We start from the raw sequence: 19,652 nt of genomic DNA on the forward strand, positions 1-19,652 counted from the left end.
GTTCCTCGATCTGCTGGCAATGCCCCTACTTATACAGCCCAAAATGCCGTATGCCTTCTTGGCAACAAGAGCACACTGTTCACTCATATCCAGCTTCTCCTCCACTGTGACCCCTAGGTCCTTTTCTGCAGAACTGCTACCTAGCCATTCGGTCCCTACTCTGTAGCAGTGCATGGGATTCTTCCGTCCTAAGTGCAGGACTCTGCACTTGTCCTTGTTGAACCTCATCAGGTTTCTTTTGGCCCAATCCTCTAATTTGTCTAGGTCCCTCTGAATCCGATCCCTACCCTCTAGTGTATCTACCACGCCTCCTAGTTTAGTGTCATCTGCAAACTTGCTGAGAGTGCAGTCCACACCATCCTCCAGATCATTAATAAAGATATTAAACAAAACCGGCCCAGGACCAACCCTTGGGGCACTCCGCTTGAAACCGGCTGCCAACTAGACATGGAGCCATTGATCACTACCCGTTGAGCCAGACGATCTAGCCAGCTTTCTATCCACCTTACAGTCCATTCATCCCGCCCATACTTCTTTAACTTGGCGGCAAGAATACTGTGGGAGACCGTATCAAAAGCTTTGCTAAAGTCAAGGAATAACACATCCACTGCTTTCCCCTCATCCACAGAGCCAGTCATCTCATCATAGAAGGCAATTAGGTTAGTCAGGCATGACTTCCCCTTCGTGAATCCATAATGACTGTTCCTGATCACTTTCCTCTCCTCTAAATGTTTCATAATTGATTCCTTGAGGACCTGCTCCATGATTTTTCCAGGGACTGAGGTGAGGCTGACTGGCCTGTAGTTCCCCGGATCCTCCTTCTTCCCTTTTTTAAAGATGGGCACTACATTAGCCTTTTTCCAGTCATCTGGAACCTCCCCCGATCGCCATGAGTTTTCAAAAATAATGGCTAATGGCTCTGCAATCTCACCCGCCAACTCCTTTAGCACCCTCGGATGCAGCGCATCCGGCCTCATGGACTTGTGCATGTCCTGTTTTTCTAAATAGTCACGAACCACTTCTTTCTCCACAGAGGGCTGGTCACCTTCTCCCCATACTGTACTGCCCAGTGCAGCAATCTGGGAGCTGACCTTGTTCGTGAAGACAGAGGCAAAAAAAAAAAAAAAATCCCTTTTAACTTCCCAGTTTTGATGAGAATTACAAAATCCCACCTGATTTACGTAGACCCTATGCACAATGCACATATGGTGCTTACTATAACATGTGAGTGATCTGTAAAGACTGACTTAACAAGAATTGGGAGAGCTGAGCCCTCCCAAAAATCTCACCCTATGAGATTAGATATTTGTACGTACTCCACTGCACTATTAAAAACAAAAATCTCAACTTCTTAGAGTTCTTCCTACAAAGAAAGATGTGCACTCATGCCATCACATTGGATTGTTCATGGGCACAGATTTGTTTATGTGTAGAACCTACATGAAATCAGATAGGTTCATTCATTTGCCATCAAGATCTGGAAGTTAAATACTTACATCAGAGTAAGTTGCCCCCAACTAAAACCTCTCCAGCACATCATCAGAGATCTACAACCTATCCTCAAAGATGATCCTTTACTCTCACAGATTTTGGGAGACAGACCTGTCCTCGCTTACAGACAACCCCCCAACCTAAAGCAAATACTCACCAGCAACCACACATCACTGAACAAAAACACTGACCCAGGAACCTATCCTTGTAACAAAGCCAGATGCCAACACTGTCCACATATCTATTCAAGTGACATCATCATAGGACCTAATCACATCAGCCATACCATCAGGGGCTCATTCACCTGCACATCTACCAATGTGATATATGCCATCATGTGCCAGCAATGCCCCTCTGCCATGTACATTGGCCAAACCGGACAGTCTCTCCACAAAAGAATTAATGGACACAAATCTGACATCAGGAACCATAATACTCAAAAACCAGTGGGAGAACACTTTAACCTGTCTGGTCATTCTATGACAGATCTGCGGGTGGCTATTTTACAACAGAAAAACTTCAAAAACAGACTCCAACGAGAGACTGCTGATCTGGAATTGATATGCAAACTAGATACAATCAACTCAGGGTTGAATAAGGACTGGGAATGGCTGAGCCATTACAAACATTGAATCTATCTCCCCTTGTAAGTATTCTCACACTTCTTATCAAACTGTCTGTACTGGGCTAGCTTGATTATCACTTCAATAGGTTTTTTTTTTTCCCTCTTACTTAATTGGCCTCTCAGAGTTGGTAAGACAACTCCCACCTGTTCATGCTTTCTGTATGTGTGTATATATATCTCCTCAATATATGTTTCACTCTATATGCATCCGAAGAAGCGGGCTGTAGTCCACGAAAGCTTATGCTCTAATAAATTTGTTAGTCTCTAAGGTGCCACAAGTACTCCTGTTCTTTTTGCGGATACAGACTAACACGGCTGCTACTCTGAAACCTTAAAAAAGTATGGATTGGATTAATGGACTATAAGCTGGATAGAAAGCTGGCTAGATCGTTGGGCTCAACGGGTAGCAATCAACTGTTCGATGTCAAACGGACTGCCCCAGGGGTTGGTCCTGGGGCCGGTTTTGTTCAACATCTTCATTAATGATCCGGATGATGGGATGGACTGCACCCTCAGCAAGCTCGTGGATGACACTAAGATTGGGGAAGAGGTAGACATGCTGGAGGGTAGGGATAAAGTCCAGAGTGACCTAGACAAATTGGAGGATTGGGCCAAAAGAAATCTGATGAGCTTCAACAAGGACAAGTGCAGTCCTGCACTTAGGACAGAAGAATCCCATGAACTGCTACAGACTGGGGACCGACTGGCTAAGTGGCAGTTCTGCAGAAAAGGACCTGGGGATTACAGTGGATGAGAGCTGGACATGAGAAGGCTAATGGCACACTGGGCTGCATTAATAGGAACACTGCCAGCAGATCGAGGCAAGTGATTATTCCCCTCTAGTCGGCACTGGTGAGGCCACATCTGGAGTATTGCATCCAGTTTTGGGGCACCCACTACAGAAAGGATGTGGATAAATTGGAGAGAGTTCAGCCGAGGGCAACAAAAATGATCAGGGGGTTGGGGCACATGACTTACGAGGAGAGGCTGAGGGAACTACTGGGCTTATTTAGTCTGCAGAAGAGAAGAGTGAGGGGGGGATTTGATAGCAGCCTTCAACTCCCGAAGGGGGGTTCCAAGGAGGATGGAGCTAGGCTGTTCTCAGTGGTGGCAGATGATAGAACAAGAAGCAATGGTCTCAAATTGCAGTGGGGGAAGTCTAGGTTGGAAATTAGGAAACACTATTTCACTAGCAGGGTGGTGAAGCACTGGAATGGGTTACCTAGGGAGGTGATGGAATCTCTATCCTTAGAGGTTTTTAAGGCCTGGCTTGACAAAGCCCTGGCTGGAATGATTTAGCTGGGGTTGGTCCTGCTTTGAGCAGGGGGCTGGACTAGAGGATCTCCTGAGGTCTCTTCCAATCCTAATCTTCTATGATTCTTATGGTTTATGCTGGCCTAGTCATTCCAGAGGGGGGGCCCCAGTTGGAGCCTCAATCACCCCCTCATGCTGTCATTGCTTCCCCAGAGTTCGGTGACTGCAAAGGAGTGGGGGGGAGGGCAAGAGAGAGAGAGAGAGGTGGGACAAGATAGGGGGACCTGGACCCACCACTCTACCAGGTCCTAACCCAGTGCCTTACGAGTTTATCAAAGTGTCCAACCCAGTTACTGAACTACCCCAAATTATGTTTCCCCCGAGTCACTTCCTACCAGTCTGGAGCTCCTTAGTTTGGGGCATGGTCGCTGATTTAGCAGACTCTCCTCAGTCTTTTGGGGTATGTCTACACCGCAATTAAACATCTGCAGCTGGCCCATATCAGCTGACTCAGGCTTGCAGGACTTGGGCTGCAGGACTGTGAAATTGCAGTGTACACATTCAGGCTCAGACTGGAGCCTGGGCTCTGGGACCCTCCCCTTTTGTGGGGTCCCAGGGCTCATGCTTCAGTCTGAAGTCAATCACTTACTCAGTTATACAGTCCTGCAACCCAAGCCCAACAAATCCAAGTCAGCTGACATGAATCATAGAATATCAGGGTTGGAAGGGACCTCAGGAGGTCATCTAGTCCAACCCCCAAATACCAGCCACGGGTATTTAATTGCTGTGCAGACATCCCCTTAGTGTCCTGTTCAGTCAATCTATTTTAGGGCTTTCAATTCCCAAAGAAGGGGAGGAAATGCAAGTTCCTGCCGTTAGAGCAGTCTTCACAAAGCTGTTACCATTCCTGGCACAGCTCTCAGCATTAGCCTTGCTTCCTGTTGCCACATGCAGCTCATTCCCCACTTTCCTGCACTATGAGTGTCCTTTGAAACTGTTCCTCCACTGAGAGCATGCCTTGCACCTGTTGAGGGGCAGAGCCTCCCTAGCCCAGTATTGCTCTATGCCATGCCCTGGTTTAGTGTGGGGCCTGTAGACCCCATCACAAAACTGGACTTTAAAGTGGACTAAGCTAAACCTCACAATGGCACTCTTAGGCCTGGTCTACACTGCCGCTCTAGACAATGTAAGTTATGTCATTCAGGGGTGTGAAAAATCACCCCCATCCCCCCAGCGACATAGCTTATATTAACCTAACTTGGTATCTACACTGCACTATGTCGGTGGGAGAGCATCTTCACCTCCCTGAGAGGCTGGAGTACTGAAGTCAACAGGAGAACATGCTGCTATTGACTTCAGTGGCACTGATTTAGCGTGCCAGTGTAGACAAGCCCTCAGTGCAGAATGAGCATCCACCCAAGGAGTCAATGTTAAACAGCCACTGCTCTTTAAATCCACACCCAAGCTTATTCTGTACTAACTTCACACGCAAAAAAGCTTTAGGGAAAATACATTTAAAATAGAGAAATGTTTTGGTCAACATGTTTGGGGAGACGGTTGGGAGATGCACAGTTAATCTCCACGCCAGATTCCAGTATGGAAAAGGTGAGTAAAAGGAGAGGAGACATAGCCGGGGAGATGAGATTGGACATAGGAAGGACAGGGGGGACGGACACAAGGAGGCCCGCAACATATAGTGCTGCTAATGGGAGACGGGCTAAACGACATACATTAGGGTGTTTATACACCAATGCCAGAAGCCTAGGTAACAAAATGGAGGAATTGGAGCTCTTGGTCCAGGAACTGAAACCGGATATCGTAGGAATAACGGAAACGTGGTGGAATGGCAGTCACGACTGGAACACAGGTATGGAGGGGTATGCGCTGTTTAGGAAAGACCGGAACAAGGGTAAAGGTGGGGGGTGGCCTTGTATGTCAATAGTGAAATAAACTGTAAAGAAATAATAGTAGATGGATTAGATAACACAGAGTCTGTCTGGGCAATACTCACACTGGGTAATAGGACTACTAGAGCCTCTCCGGGGATAGTGCTTGGAGTGTGCTATAGACCGCCGGGATCGACCCAGGATATGGATAAGGAACTATTTAATGTGTTTAGAGAAGTAATTACTAACAGAAACTGTGTAATTATGGGGGACTTTAACTTCCCGGATATAGATTGGGGAACAAACGCTAGTAGCAATAACAGGGCTCAGATGTTCCTAGAAGTGCTTGCTGATCAATTCCTCCATCAAGTGGTAACTGAACCGACGAGGGGGGAGGCCATTTTAGATTTGATTCTAGCAAGTAGTGAGGACCTTGTTGAGGAAGTGGTAGTAGGGGACAATTTGGGCTCCAGTGATCATGAGCTAATTCGGTTTAAAATACATGGAAGGAGTAACAGAATTGAATCAAAGACTAGGGTTTATAATTTTAAAAAGGCCAATTTTAACAAACTAAGGGGACTGGTAAGGGAAGTGGATTGGGCAAACGTATTAATGGATTTAAAAGCAGAAGAAGCCTGGGATTACTTTAAGTTAAAGATGCATGAGCTGTCGGAGGCCTGTATTCCAAAAAAGGGAAAAAGATTACTAAGCAAGAGATTTAGACCGAGCTGGATGAGCGACCGACTCAAAGGGGCGATTAGGAAAAAACAGAAAGCGTTTAAAGAGTGGAAGAGGGGAGGGATCAGTAAGGAAATGTACCTAAGTGAAGTCAGAGAATGTAGAGATAGAGTGAGAAAGGCCAAAGGCCGTGTAGAGTTGGACCTAGCGAGGGGAATTAAAAGCAATAGTAAGAGGTTTTACAGCCACATAAATAGGAAGAAAGCAAAGAAAGAAGAAGTGGGACCGCTGAAGTCTATTGCCGGAGAGGAGATTAAAGACAATCTAGGCATGGCGCAATATCTTAATGAATATTTTGCATCGGTGTTTAATGAGGCCAATGAAGGTATTAGGGATACTAGCACCACTATAGAGGGGCACTCGGGATGGGGGATTACCGTATCCGAGGTAGAAACAAAACTTGAACGCCTTAATGGGGCTAAGTCGGGAGGACCGGACGATCTACATCCGAGAATATTGAAGGAATTGGCGCGGGAAATAGCAGGCCCGTTAGCGATAATATTTAATGAATCTGTAAACTCGGGGGTGGTCCCGTTAGACTGGAGAATAGCTAATGTGGTTCCTATTTTCAAGAAAGGGAAAAAAAGTGATCCGGGTAACTACAGGCCTGTTAGTCTAACATCTGTAGTGTGCAAGGTGTTAGAGAAAATTCTGAAAGAGAAACTAGTGGAGGACCTGGAGGGTAGTGGCAATTGCGATAAATTACAACATGGTTTTACGAAGGGCAGATCGTGCCAAACGAATCTGATCTCCTTCTTTGAGAAAGTAACGGATTTATTAGATAAGGGAAATGCGGTGGACCTAATATACCTGGATTTCAGTAAAGCGTTTGATACTGTACCCCATGAGGAATTATTGGTTAAACTGAAAAACATGGGGATCGATATGAAAATCCAGAAGTGGATAAGGAATTGGTTACTGGGGAGAATGCAGCGGGTTGTATTAAAGGGTGAACTGTCAGGTTGGAGGGAGGTTACTAGTGGAGTGCCTCAAGGTTCGGTTTTGGGACCCATTTTATTTAATCTATTTATAACTGACCTCGGAACCGATTGCAGGAGTGGGCTGATAAAATTTGCGGATGATACGAAGGTGGGAGGCGTTGTAAATTCGGAGGAGGACAGGGATATCCTGCAGGGAGACTTGAATGAGCTTGTGAATTGGAGTATCAGAAATAGGATGAAATTTAATAGTGAAAAGTGTAAGGTGATGCATTTGGGGATGACTAATAACAATTTTAGTTACAAGATGGGGACGCATTGGTTAGAAGTTACGGAAGAGGAGAAGGACCTAGGGGTTCTTGTAGACCGCAGGATGACTATGAGTCGACAATGTGACGTGGCGGTGAAAAAAGCCAATGCGGTCTTGGGATGCATTAGGCGAGGTATATCTAGTAGGGATAAGGAGGTCCTGCTTCCGTTGTACAAGGCGCTGGTGAGACCTCATTTGGAGTACTGTGTGCAGTTCTGGTCTCCCATGTTTAAAAAAGATGAACTCAAACTGGAACGGGTGCAGAGAAGGGCCACTAGGATGATCAGAGGAATGGAAAAGCTGTCGTACGAAAGGAGACTAGAGGAGCTTGGGTTGTTTAGTCTGACAAAGCGAAGGCTGAGAGGGGATATGATTGCTATCTTTAAATATATTAGAGGGATTAATACAAGGGAGGGAGAAGAATTATTCCAGCTTAGTACTAACGTGGATACCAGAACGAATGGATACAAACTGGCCGTGGGGAAGTTCAGACTTGAAATTAGACGAAGGTTTCTGACCGTCAGAGGGGTGAAATATTGGAACGGCCTACCGAGGGAAACGGTGGGGGCGACGGACCTGTCTGGTTTTAAGATTAAGTTAGATAAGTTTATGGAGGGAATGGTTTAATGGTAAAACATAGTAGTCAAGGAAAGCCAAGCAATGGCGGGTAAATAGTATAATGGCTAACGGGGTCGGGCTGGAGACTCTTGCCTATATGCTCGGGGTCTTACTGATCGCCACATTTGGGGTCGGGAAGGAATTTTCCTCCAGGGCAGATTGGCTGAGCCTCTGGAGGTTTTTCGCCTTCCTCCGCAGCATGGGGCAGGGATCTCTAGCAGGAGGGTCTCTGCCGATTGAAGTCACTAAAAACAGGATTGGGGACTTCAACGGCAGAGTCCAGGGAAGGGGTGGGGACGGTTTTATGGCCTGCGGCATGCGGGGGGTCAGACCAGATGATCATAATGGTCCCTTCTGACCTTGAAGTCTATGAGAGAACATGTGATGAGTATCAATATTTTCATAACAAAATTCTGAAACCAAATGACAAGCTATTCACATCTAAGTGTTAATGAGTTTCTGTTAAGTTCATTTGGCAGTTCCTAGCCATTATTTATTTGCTGTATTTGATCTTGCACACAGTAGATTGATTTACTGGCATTTAAAGGTGACTGCTTTACTTATTACTTTAACAATTACACTGATCTCTCTAGTGCCACCAGCATTTTACCAGTGACCTCAGTTCTGCTTGCAGCCTTTAATCTTTCAAAGCAGAACAAAACAAGATTGAGTTCTACACATAAAACAGTGAGAGAGAGAGAAAAGGTGTGGGTGGGTGAGTGGGTGGCAGTAAATGGGCTGCTTTTCCTTAAAGTTCATTGATCTCTGTGTGGTCACACTTGTGATGAGAATGTTAATTGAACCGGTCTGAAGGACAACATATATTTTATTAGCGCAAAGTAAATCACCAGAGATAGTGACAATGTAATGTAGAACTAAGACAAATTTCTTTTAGACATGTTATAAGAATGGGCTTACATTGTCTTTCCAGGTATGAAGGATTATCATGTTTATCCCACATCACGGCCAGTGTCCTTATAGGCAGGAAATGAACACAACCACTCCTTCAGAGACAATGCTGCTACTGGAAAATGAGAGGCACCCCTCTGCCTCATGCTACATAGGCTATGGTTCTTGGGCACATGGTACTTGGAAGACCCACAGCACTCCAAGACTATCATCGCCCACAGTGACAGAGGCCAGAACCCTGAATCAAACCTGGGACGTCACAAGACAGTGAACAGCAACCACTAGCCCAAAAACCTAAAAAGACACCCAAGACTCTTATTGCTATTTATCACTTAGAGCCTTAGATTATGCCAGAAGCATGCCAGGAGCTTTACAGACAACAAGATAAACTCCCTGATCCAATCAGCTGCTGAGTTCAACAGATGACACACGGGCAAGGGAAGACACACGCTGTCTTCATCACTAGGCAAAGCTCTGGCATTTCTTTGGTGAAATGCTTGGCACCTGTCACCACAGGCTGGCAACAGCAATCAGCTCGCAGGGCCCTCGCCCTTTATGAGGAAGGAGAGGAGCAGGGCTGAGTGCTGGAATCTCTGCTTATGCACCACACAGCAAGGGGGAGAGGGCATACAGAGGTACTCTTGACCCCATCTGCTGCTCTCAGCAATGGCTGCCAAGCAGGGCCAGTGCAAGGATGTTTCACATCCTAGGCGAAACTTCCACTTTGCGCCCTCTCCCCTCCCCGCCCCCCCCCCCCACCCTGAGGCACACCCCCCCCCCGCGGCAGCTCCCCACCCCAGCTCACCTCTGCTCCGCCTCCTCCCCGAGCCCTGCAGCACCTCCCCCATGGCAGCTCCCCACCCCACCCCCGCCCTGAGGCGCCTCCTTCCCGTGGCAGCTCCCCCCCCCGCCCAGAGAGCTGTGTGGCAGCTCCCCACCCCAGCTCACCTCTGCTCCGCCTCCTCCCCGACCATGCCCTCGCTGCTCCATTTCACCACCTCTCAGGCTTGCGGCACCAATCAGCTGTTTGGCGTCACAAGCCTGGGAGGGAGAGAAGCAGAGCAGGGCGGTGTGCTCAGGGGAGGAGGCGGAGCAGATGTGAGCTGGGGCGGGGAGTTCCCCTGCATGCCTGCCCCCCACCCCTTACTTGCTGCAGGTGGCCCTCCCAGTGCCCCTCTGCCCCAGCTCCCTCCGCCTAAATGCCGACGACGACCGGGGCGGCCGAAGATATGGCCGCCGCGGTCGCCGCCGAAGAAAATGCCGCCTCCCAAATGCTAGTGCCCTAGGCGACCGCCTAGGTCGCCTAATAGGTTACACCAGCCCTGCTGCCAAGGCATATCCACAATCAACTAACCCAATAATTTACATGCCAGAGAAAGTCAAAGCAGTCTCTTGATGCAGAGGGTATTTACACTCTCTTCCAGCTGCCAACAGAAATTGGGTGTGTAAATCCCCTGGTAAATGGTGAGGACACACTGTTATCCCCTAAAATCCAAGCATTTGACATTTATAAAGTACTTTCCAATCCCAAAAACACAGGAATAACTTCACCAACCAGTGAAGTACTGCCATCTCAGGACTGAACACATAATCTAACAGATCACACAAACTCTACCCAACCACTGACATGGGAAGTGAAAAACAATATCACATGCAGTTTAAATTGCAGGAGACATTTGTGTAAACAGAACACAATTAACCAAATTGCAATATGGCTCAATCCCTGACTAGTGAGAAAGTGGCAAAGATTCTATTACAAATGGAAAATTCTCCTCCTATGAAGCCTGCACAGAAATTCAAGACGACATAAGAATAATGGTTGGTAAAGTCCATGTATAAAACTATGACAAAAAGACTTTTATAGCCAAAAACCCAAGAGATGGTAATTTTAAACAAGTGAACATGAAGGGGGTTACATGACTTTTCCACTTTTTAACATCATAGCTATCTGTATTCTATCACATTTTGTCTCTCAGAATGAAATCTCTTGTTTTATTATCGGTCAGAACAAGTTCTCTCACAGGAAATCTCCGATGAAAATGAATTATTGGCATCAGTAAAAACCAGCCCAATGTTCTTTCTATAGTAGCTAATTTCTGACACTTTGATCCACTCTACATTTCTGTCCGTTGAATGATACCCAAAACAGGAATTTATTTATAATACCATCTACCAATGAGGTACATTACAATACGACAAACTGATATGCTGCCTCTTTTTGGTGATCCGTAAAGCTAGTTATTTAAGGTGACATTAATAAAAATGTCACATTACTTTGAGAGAAAAACAAATTTCACAAACTTTATACCAAAACTATTTGGCAATGCACAGGCTAACTTGTGCTGCTTGCTGTCTGCACTGGTATTTGAAACTCAGATGCTTTAAGGACACAGAACTCAAGTAATAAATCTTTAAAAAAAACAATAATATTTCAAATCAAAGGCTTGATGCTAACCAACCAGGTTCCAGCTCATGCTCATGCCAATGCACTTGTGTATTAGTACTGATCAAAGTGATTGTTATATATATAAGAATATATTTGATATTTAAACTTCATAGGATGTTGCATGCATTGTTTTCATTTATCTGTATCCTGTTAGAATGTAATAAAAAACATCTACATTGTATATACCCCTGTAACTAAATAATCCTTCCTAAGAGAAAGAAGCCTTGTGTAATGTAAATGAAAAACTTTAACACAAAAATACCACATCTTGCGCATTTCAAAGCAAGCGGTCATTATATGTGATGATCAGAGATCAAAGACTCTAAATGCATTCTGCTCTCTCTGCCATCAAAGAAAGAGCTCATATGGGTAGCCAAACTGTCAATTTGTTGACACAAAGAAAAGTCCATCATCTCTGGACTGTTTGGATTCTAACAGGGGAGAATAACTGAACAAGAAGATGGAGATCAAGAGAGTTATTCTGGGTAGCCCTGAGACACTTTTGGGAAAAAGACGGTTACTCACCGTTGTAACTGTTGTTCTTCGAGATGTGTTGCTCATATCCATTCCATTAGGTGTGCGCGCGCCGTGTGCACGATCGTCGGAAGATTTTTACCCTAGCAACACCGGCGGGTCGGCTGTGGAGCCCCCTAGAGTGGCGCCTTCATGGCGCTGAATATATACCCCAGCCGACCCGGCGCCCCCTCAGTTCCTTCTTGCCGGCTACTCCGACAGTGGGGACGGGGGGCGGGTTTGGAATGGATATGAGCAACACATCTCGAAGAACAACAGTTACAACGGTGAGTAACCGTCTTTTCTTCTTCGAGTGCTTGCTCATATCCATTCCATTAGGTGACTCCCAAGCCCAACTTAGGTGGTGGGGTCGGAGTGAGACATTGCTGTGTGCAAAACCGCTGATCCGAAAGCAGCATCGTCTCTGGACTGCTGCACTAGTGCATAGTGAGCTGTAAATGTGTGGACTGATGACCAAACCGCTGCTCTACAAATGTCCTGAATCGGAACTTGTGCCAGGAAAGCCGTCGAGGAAGCCTGGGCCCTCGTGGAGTGAGCGGTGAGGTGCGGTGCTGAGACACCTGCCAGGTCATAGCAAGTCCGGATGCAAGACGTAATCCAGGAGGATAGGCGTTGTGAGGAGACCGGTGAGCCTTTCATTCGGTCGGCCACTGCAACGAAGAGTTGCGTCGTCTTTCTAAAGTGCTTTGTGCGGTCAATATAGAAGGCCAGGGCCCTTCGTACGTCCAGGGAATGCAAACGTTGATCCTGGCGAGTGGCATGTGGTTTGGGATGAAAGACCGGGAGAAAGATGTCCTGGTTGATATGAAAAGGAGAAACCACCTTAGGGAGAAAGGCAGGATGTGGACGAAGCTGCACTTTATCCTTATGGAAAACTGTATAAGGGGGCTCGGATGTAAGCGCCCTGAGTTCAGAAACGCGCCTTGCTGAGGTGATGGCTACAAGGAAGGCTGTCTTCCAGGATAGGTACAAAAGAGAACAGGTGGCCAGTGGCTCGAATGGAGGACCTGTGAGCTTGGAGAGAACCAGGTTGAGGTCCCACGTCTGAACGGGCTGACGTTGTTGTGGGTACATCCGGTCTAAGCCCTTGAGGAATCTAACGACCATCGGGTTAGAGAATACCGAGGACGCGAGTTCCCCTGGGTGAAAGGCCGATATAGTGGCCAGGTGAACTCTAATTGAAGATATCGCCAACCCCTGCTGTTTTAGGGAGAGGAGATATTCCAAAATGAGAGGAATGGGTGCCTGCAACGGGGACATGGCTCGTTGTTCGCACCAACAGGAGAACCGCTTCCACTTGGCCAGGTACGTGGTGCGTGTTGAGGGCTTCCTACTGCTCAGCAGAATCTGTTGGACAGAGTGCGAGCATTGCTGCTCTGCCTGGGTGAACCATGGAGCAGCCACGCCGTGAGGTGGAGTGATTGGAGGTCGGGGTGACGCAACCGGCCGTGGTCCTGAGAGATGAGATCCGGATCCAACGGAAGCGGGATCGGTGTCTGAACCGAGAGCTCCAACAGTGTGGTGTACCAATGTTGTCTTGGCCATGCAGGAGCGATCAGAATTACCTGTGCCTGGTCTCTGCGCAGTTTGAGCAGTACCTTGTGGACCAGAGGAAACGGAGGGAAGGCATAAAACAGGTGGTCTTTCCAGGGAAGCAGAAAGGCGTCCGAGAGGGAGCCCGGAGCTCGACCTTGTAGGGAGCAGAACACGTGGCACTTCCTGTTGTCTCGAGATGCAAACAGGTCTATCTGGGGAAACCCCCACCTCTGGAAGATGGAATGTATAATGTCCGGACGGATAGACCACTCGTGCGTTTGGAAGGACCTGCTGAGTCGGTCCGCTAGAGTGTTCTGGACTCCAGGGAGGAACGATGCCGTGAGATGGATTGAGTGGGCGATGCAGAAGTCCCACAGGCGAATGGCCTCTTGGCATAGAATTGACGAACGTGCTCCTCCTTGCTTGTTGATGTAGAACATGGCCGTGGTGTTGTCGATGAGAACTAACACACAGCGGCCACGTAGGAGATTGAGGAATGCCTGGCACGCCAGGCGCACCGCCATCAGCTCCCGAACATTGATGTGCAGGGCTAACTGGGGTGCAGTCCACAGGCCCTGGGTATGGTGTTCGTTGAGATGGGCGCCCCAACCCAGAGATGACGCGTCTGTGACCAGGTGCACAGAGGGTTGTGGGGCGTGAAATGGCATCCCCTCGCAGACCACATTGCGATCTAGCCACCAGGTGAGGGAGGCCAGGACCGAGTTCGGGACCGTGACCACCATGTTCAGGCTGTCTCGATGTGGACGGTATATTGATGACACCCAGGTTTGAAGTGGGCGAAGCCGAAGTCTGGCATGCCTGGTTACGTACGTGCAGGAAGCCATGTGACCCAGCAGGGTAAGGCACGACCTCACCGTGGTAGTTGGGAAGGCCTTGAGCCCTTGAATGAGGTTCGTGATGGTGCCAAAGCGGTTGTCTGGCAGGATGGCTTGTGCACGCCCGGAGTCTAGAACTGCGCCGATGAATTCTATTCTCTGGGTAGGTTCTAGAGTGGATTTGTCCTTGTTGAGTAGGATGCCCAACTCGTTGAATATGTGCACTATTCTGTGGACGTGAGCTTGAACTTGCTCCTTGGTGCGACCGCGCACCAGCCAGTCGTCTAGGTACGGGAACACCTGTATTCCTTGCCGACGAAGGTACGCTGCCACGACAGCCATACATTTCGTGAACACCCTTGGGGCCGAGGATAGGCCGAAGGGAAGGACTGTAAATTGGTAGTGCACCGTGTTTACCACGAATCGCAGGAAGCGTCTGTGAGGTGGGTAAATTGCAATATGAAAGTATGCGTCGTTCATGTCGAGGGCGGCGAACCAGTCTCCAGGATCGAGGGAAGGGATAATGGCCCCCAAAGAGACCATGCGGAACTTCAACTTTACTACGAATTTGTTGAGTCCGCGCAAGTCCAAGATGGGCCGCAGACCTCCCTTGGACTTGGGGATCAGGAAGTAACGGGAATAAAATCCCCTGCCCCTTAACTCTATCGGAACCTCCTCGATGGCCCCCATGGCAAGGAGCGTAGAAACCTCCTGTGTAAGAAGTTGCTCGTGAGAAGGGTCCCTGAAGAGGGACGGGGAAGGGGGGTGGGAGGGGGGGATAGAAGAAAACTGGATAGCGTATCCCCTCTCCACCGTGCGGAGGACCCAACGGTCCGAAGTTATAAGGGACCAAGCACGGTGGAAGTGGGAGAGGCGATCCCGAAAGGAGGGAGCTGGATCCTGGGGGATGACTGGGGCGCCGTCCTCGACCGCACCTTCAAAAGTTCTGTCTAGGACCTGAAGGTGGTCTTGGTGGCCCTTGGTTCTGACCGGGTTGAGGGCCAGCCCATCTTCTCCTACCACCTCGCCCTCGCCTTCTGGCAGGGTCCTGTCTCTGACGAGGTGGAGGGGGGTAAAAACGTTGAGGCTGCGGCCTAAATGGTCTGCGCTGGGGACCCGCAACATGCATCCCCAAGGAGCGCATGATTGTCCTGGAGTCTTTGAGGCTCTGCAATCGAGAGTCCGTCTTCTCCGAGAACAGCCCCTGTCCTTCAAAGGGCAAATCCTGTAGGGTCTGCTGTAATTCAGGGGGCAAACCCGAAACTTGGAGCCAGGAGGTCCTGCGCATAGCGATACCTGCGGCCAGGGTCCTTGCGGCCGAGTCCGCTATGTCCAGGGAGGCCTGTAAGGAGGTCCGAGCCACCTTCTTACCCTCCTCAACCATGGCTCCAAACTCTTCCCTGGACTCTTGGGGAATCAACTCCTTAAACTTCCCCATAGAGTTCCAGGAGTTGAAATTGTAGCGGCTCAGTAGCGCCTGTTGATTCGCCGCTCTAAGTTGTAGCCCTCCGGCTGAGTAAACCTTACGGCCAAACAGATCAAGCCGCTTAGCCTCTTTTGATTTTGGCGCTGCAGCCTGCTGGCCGTGGCGCTCTCGTGCATTCACTGATTCCACCACCAGTGAACACGGTTGGGGGTGTGTGTACAAGTACCCATAGTCCTTAGATGGGACAAAGTATTTCCTTTCCACCCCTCTCGCTGTAGGTGGAATGGAGGCAGGAGTCTGCCATATCGTATCCGCGTTCGTTTGGATCGTGCGGATCAAGGGTAACGCCACCCTCGATGGGGCATCCGATCCAAGGATATTCACGATCGGGTCGTGCACCTCCACTATCTCCTCCGTCTGCAGGTCCATATTACGGGCCATCCTGCGCAGGAGATCCTGGTGAGCCCGAAGATCTATCGGAGGGGGACCCGTGCATGAAGTGCCCGCCACTGCCTCATCCGGAGAGGAGGAGGAGGATGCCTCCGGTGGTAGTGGATCCAAGGGGGGGTCCCGGTCCCCCTGGTCTTGGGTCGGAGCGTCACCTGCACTTGGGTCCACGGTGTCGGGTGGTGTGGACACAGAAGCCTCCATGCCTCCAGGCGGAGGCCGAGAGATGGTGGATTCTGGGGCCCTTCTGACCGAGTGACCCGAGCGAGAGGTCGATGGTAATGAAGCCCCTTGCTCCTGGTGATACGCCCACGGGGTCCAAAACGACCAGTGAGATGGTCCATGAGAGTGGTCCTCTGCCCTCTCCTGCCAATGGCCCAAGTCTCGTTCCTCGGCCTGCCCCTGAGGGGGGTATGCCGATCTCGACAGGTCCTCCGAGGAGCGAGACGCCGATCTTGACGGCCATGGCGGTGCCGCGAAAGATGAAACGATCCCCGTGGTCTGCGGTGCCGCACGGTGCCGGTCCGGAGATGATCTATCTCTGTGCGGTGCCGGCGATCGGTGCCGGGACCGCGACCGGTGCCGATGACCTCGTCGGTGCCGGGAGTCAGATCTGGACCTCGACGAGGACCTAGAGTATGCCCGGTGCCGGGAGCGGCCTCTCGACGTCGAGCGTCGAGCGTGGCGGTGCCGAGAACTACGTCTCGACGTTGATCGGTGCCGACGATCATAGCGGTGCCGAGACGTAGACCGGTGCCGCGACGAAGATCTTGGCCGCGAGTACGACCGGTGCCGAGACGATATTCGGTGCCGGGACTGCGAGCGGCGTGGGGACCTGCTTCGGGACCTGGATCGGCGCCGAGGTTCCAGCCCTTGTGATGGAGGGCGCATCAAGGCAGGTTTCCCTCTTGACTGTACCGGGCGAGTCAACGGTACAGTCGGTGCCGGTGGTTGAGGCGGTGCCGGCTCCGTGAGAGCTATCAAGTCTCTCGCCGCCGCGAAGGTCTCTGGAGTCGACGGGAGACACTGTATCACCGCCGGCCTCGGTGGAGACGCTATTTGTACCGGACTCGACGGCCTCGGCGCCGGAGTCGACGGTGCTGGAGGCGCCTGTTTCCGTTGCTCCACCGGCGGACGCGGCTCTACCCCCGGCACTGGGGGAGCCGGCGTCTTCGGCACGGACGTCCCCGTCTTATGGGCTTTTTTATGCCCTGGGGATAATGACCGGCGCCGCGGCACTTGCTGTGTTTGCGGTGCCGACGAGGTCCGGTGCCGGGGAGGCTTGTCTGACGCCACTCGCGTGGTCGTCATAGCCGGTGCCGCCGGGGCACTGCGCACCGAAGTGCTAGGCGTCGGAGTCTGGCCCGTGGAAGGAGTGTCCGGGCTAAGTGCCGCCTCCATTAGGAGTTGCCTGAGCCGAAAGTCCCGCTCCTTCTTGGTTCTTGGTTTGAAGGCCTTACAGATCTTGCATTTGTCTGTTTGGTGGGACTCTCCCAGGCACTTCAAACAGGAGTCGTGCGGGTCGCTCGTTGGCATAGGCTTAGCGCAGGAGGCGCACTGCTTGAAGCCGGGAGCGTTGGGCATGAGCCCGGGCCCGCGGCCGGGGGAGAAAGGGGGAGACGACCCCCTTAACCCCCTGAACTACAATAACAACTATAACAACTTTAAAACTATTTAACTATAAACACTAGAACTACAACTATAACTATAACTTTGAATGACTAAGTAAGCTAGGGAGAGTGGAGGACAGCTATGCCGCGCTCCACAGTTCCAACGACCGTCAGGGGCGGTAAGAAGGAACTGAGGGGGCGCCGGGTCGGCTGGGGTATATATTCAGCGCCATGAAGGCGCCACTCTAGGGGGCTCCACAGCCGACCCGCCGGTGTTGCTAGGGTAAAAATCTTCCGACGATCGTGCACGCGGCGCACGCACACCTAATGGAATGGATATGAGCAAGCACTCGAAGAAGAACTAGCAGATTACTACATCTCTGCCACCATTTGCAATTAAAAACTGTTACTCACATGTACATATATTTTACCTGCTTTAACCTCTAAAAACTCTCATTTCTTTTTCCTAGATAATAAGCCTTTAGTTAGTTTACTACAGAATTGGCTACAAGCATTGTCTTTGGTGTGAGATCTAGGATGTAAATCGACCTGGGTGAGTGACTGGTCTCTTGGGACTGGGTGTAGCCTGGAATATTTGTGTTTGTTGGTGTAAGTGACCATTTATCACATAGTTCAGCTTGCCTGGGTGGCAAGACAGACTAGATTGTGAAAGGGGACTGTCTATGATTCCATGGTAAGACTGTTACAGTGACCCAGTAGTTCACATTTGATACTGGCTTGGTGAAATCTAATTATAGAACATGTCACCAGTTTGGGATGTCTGCCCTTCTTTGGACAGTCTGTCCTGAGGTAGGCACTCACGGGCGTGAGCCACTCCAGACAGTGTGACAAAAGGTATTTCTGTTAATTTTCATAGAGCATTATTTTGCTCACTGCTTATAACAGCCAGTTGGAAACTTGATATTTGAAATGGTTCTGCCCTGGCAACTGCACACTAGTTTGTTACTGAAGAGCTGCTCAAAAATACTAGGCAGCTAGCTTTTTGCACTGAAACCTTTGTTTTGAGGAGGAAGGAGAGACACAAAGAATTACAAAGACTTCGCAGAGACAGGACAAATTTTAGGTCCCTTGAAAGTACAGAGCATCAGCCTTCACCAGGACTTCCTACATATGCAAGTTTGTGATAGGATAATGAAAGGGACATTCAAGGTGTTAAAAGCTTCATATCAGATTATCCTTAGAACATACTTATTGTCGTTCTGAACCAGTTACAGCAATGAGTAACAAAACCAAAGCCCCCATTTATTATAGACGGGACTCCCCCGGGCCCACAAATGTCCTAGAAACACAGAAGTCACAAACAGAAAACACCTGTAGTCACCTACTCCCATATTTGTTAATAAAGTGATCTGGAGATTTTCATTATAATTTTTGTCCTGCCTTGTCCTCATTTGTTCGGGTACAGGAAGCTGATCAGTTGCGTCGGGAAAGACTTCCATGCTTAATTTCCACTATCTCAGAATGACTATAAAACTTAGAACAAGAGGAATTCCCAGAAGTGTCTGATGCTGGAAGCTCAGCATCTAAAAATGGGCAATCCAGCATGGCAGTTAAAGATGAAAATATGTTAGAAACTGCCATTTTCTGTGGAATGTAGACCAGTATGCGTATAAGGACTGTTGAGCATCAGAGTACAAAACATGATCGAGTACCACAGCATTACCTGTTTGTAGCTATCTGGTTGTCTAATGAGATCGGTTTCTGTGACAGAGAAATGACCAATGGTCTGATCCATATGACAGCCACTAGTGTAAGAATGAATCTGAAACAGACAAAATTAGATAAACAGATACAAATAAATATAAACAGACCAGGTCGTTAATGACTGAAAGATGGTACTATCTGAAGGCTCCTTGGCGGCTTGCATGAAGTGAATTGGTGGTCATGACCCAATTCCCAACAGACAGGTGCACACACAACTGCCACTTGCTGAATTGGCCCTGTTTGTGACAGTGTCCTAGAAACCAAGGCTGAATGACCCTGCGGAGTAAACCTTCTTACTCATAAAATGGTCTCATTATGTCAGC

General features: G+C 49.2%; 1 protein-coding gene across 2 annotated transcripts in view; it reads right to left on the minus strand.

The window, feature by feature from the left end:
* Positions 1-19,652, minus strand: part of TEDC1 (tubulin epsilon and delta complex 1) — a 205,628-nt gene that overhangs the window by 132,923 nt on the left and 53,053 nt on the right. For both annotated transcript variants that reach the window (XM_054038539.1, XM_054038538.1), the window contains exon 5: positions 19,289-19,387. In XM_054038539.1, the coding sequence (XP_053894514.1) occupies positions 19,289-19,387 (99 nt within the window). The remainder of the gene's footprint in view (positions 1-19,288; positions 19,388-19,652) is intronic.

Source organism: Malaclemys terrapin, chromosome 8, assembly GCF_027887155.1.
Source record: "Malaclemys terrapin pileata isolate rMalTer1 chromosome 8, rMalTer1.hap1, whole genome shotgun sequence".
Lineage (NCBI taxonomy): Eukaryota > Metazoa > Chordata > Testudines > Emydidae > Malaclemys > Malaclemys terrapin.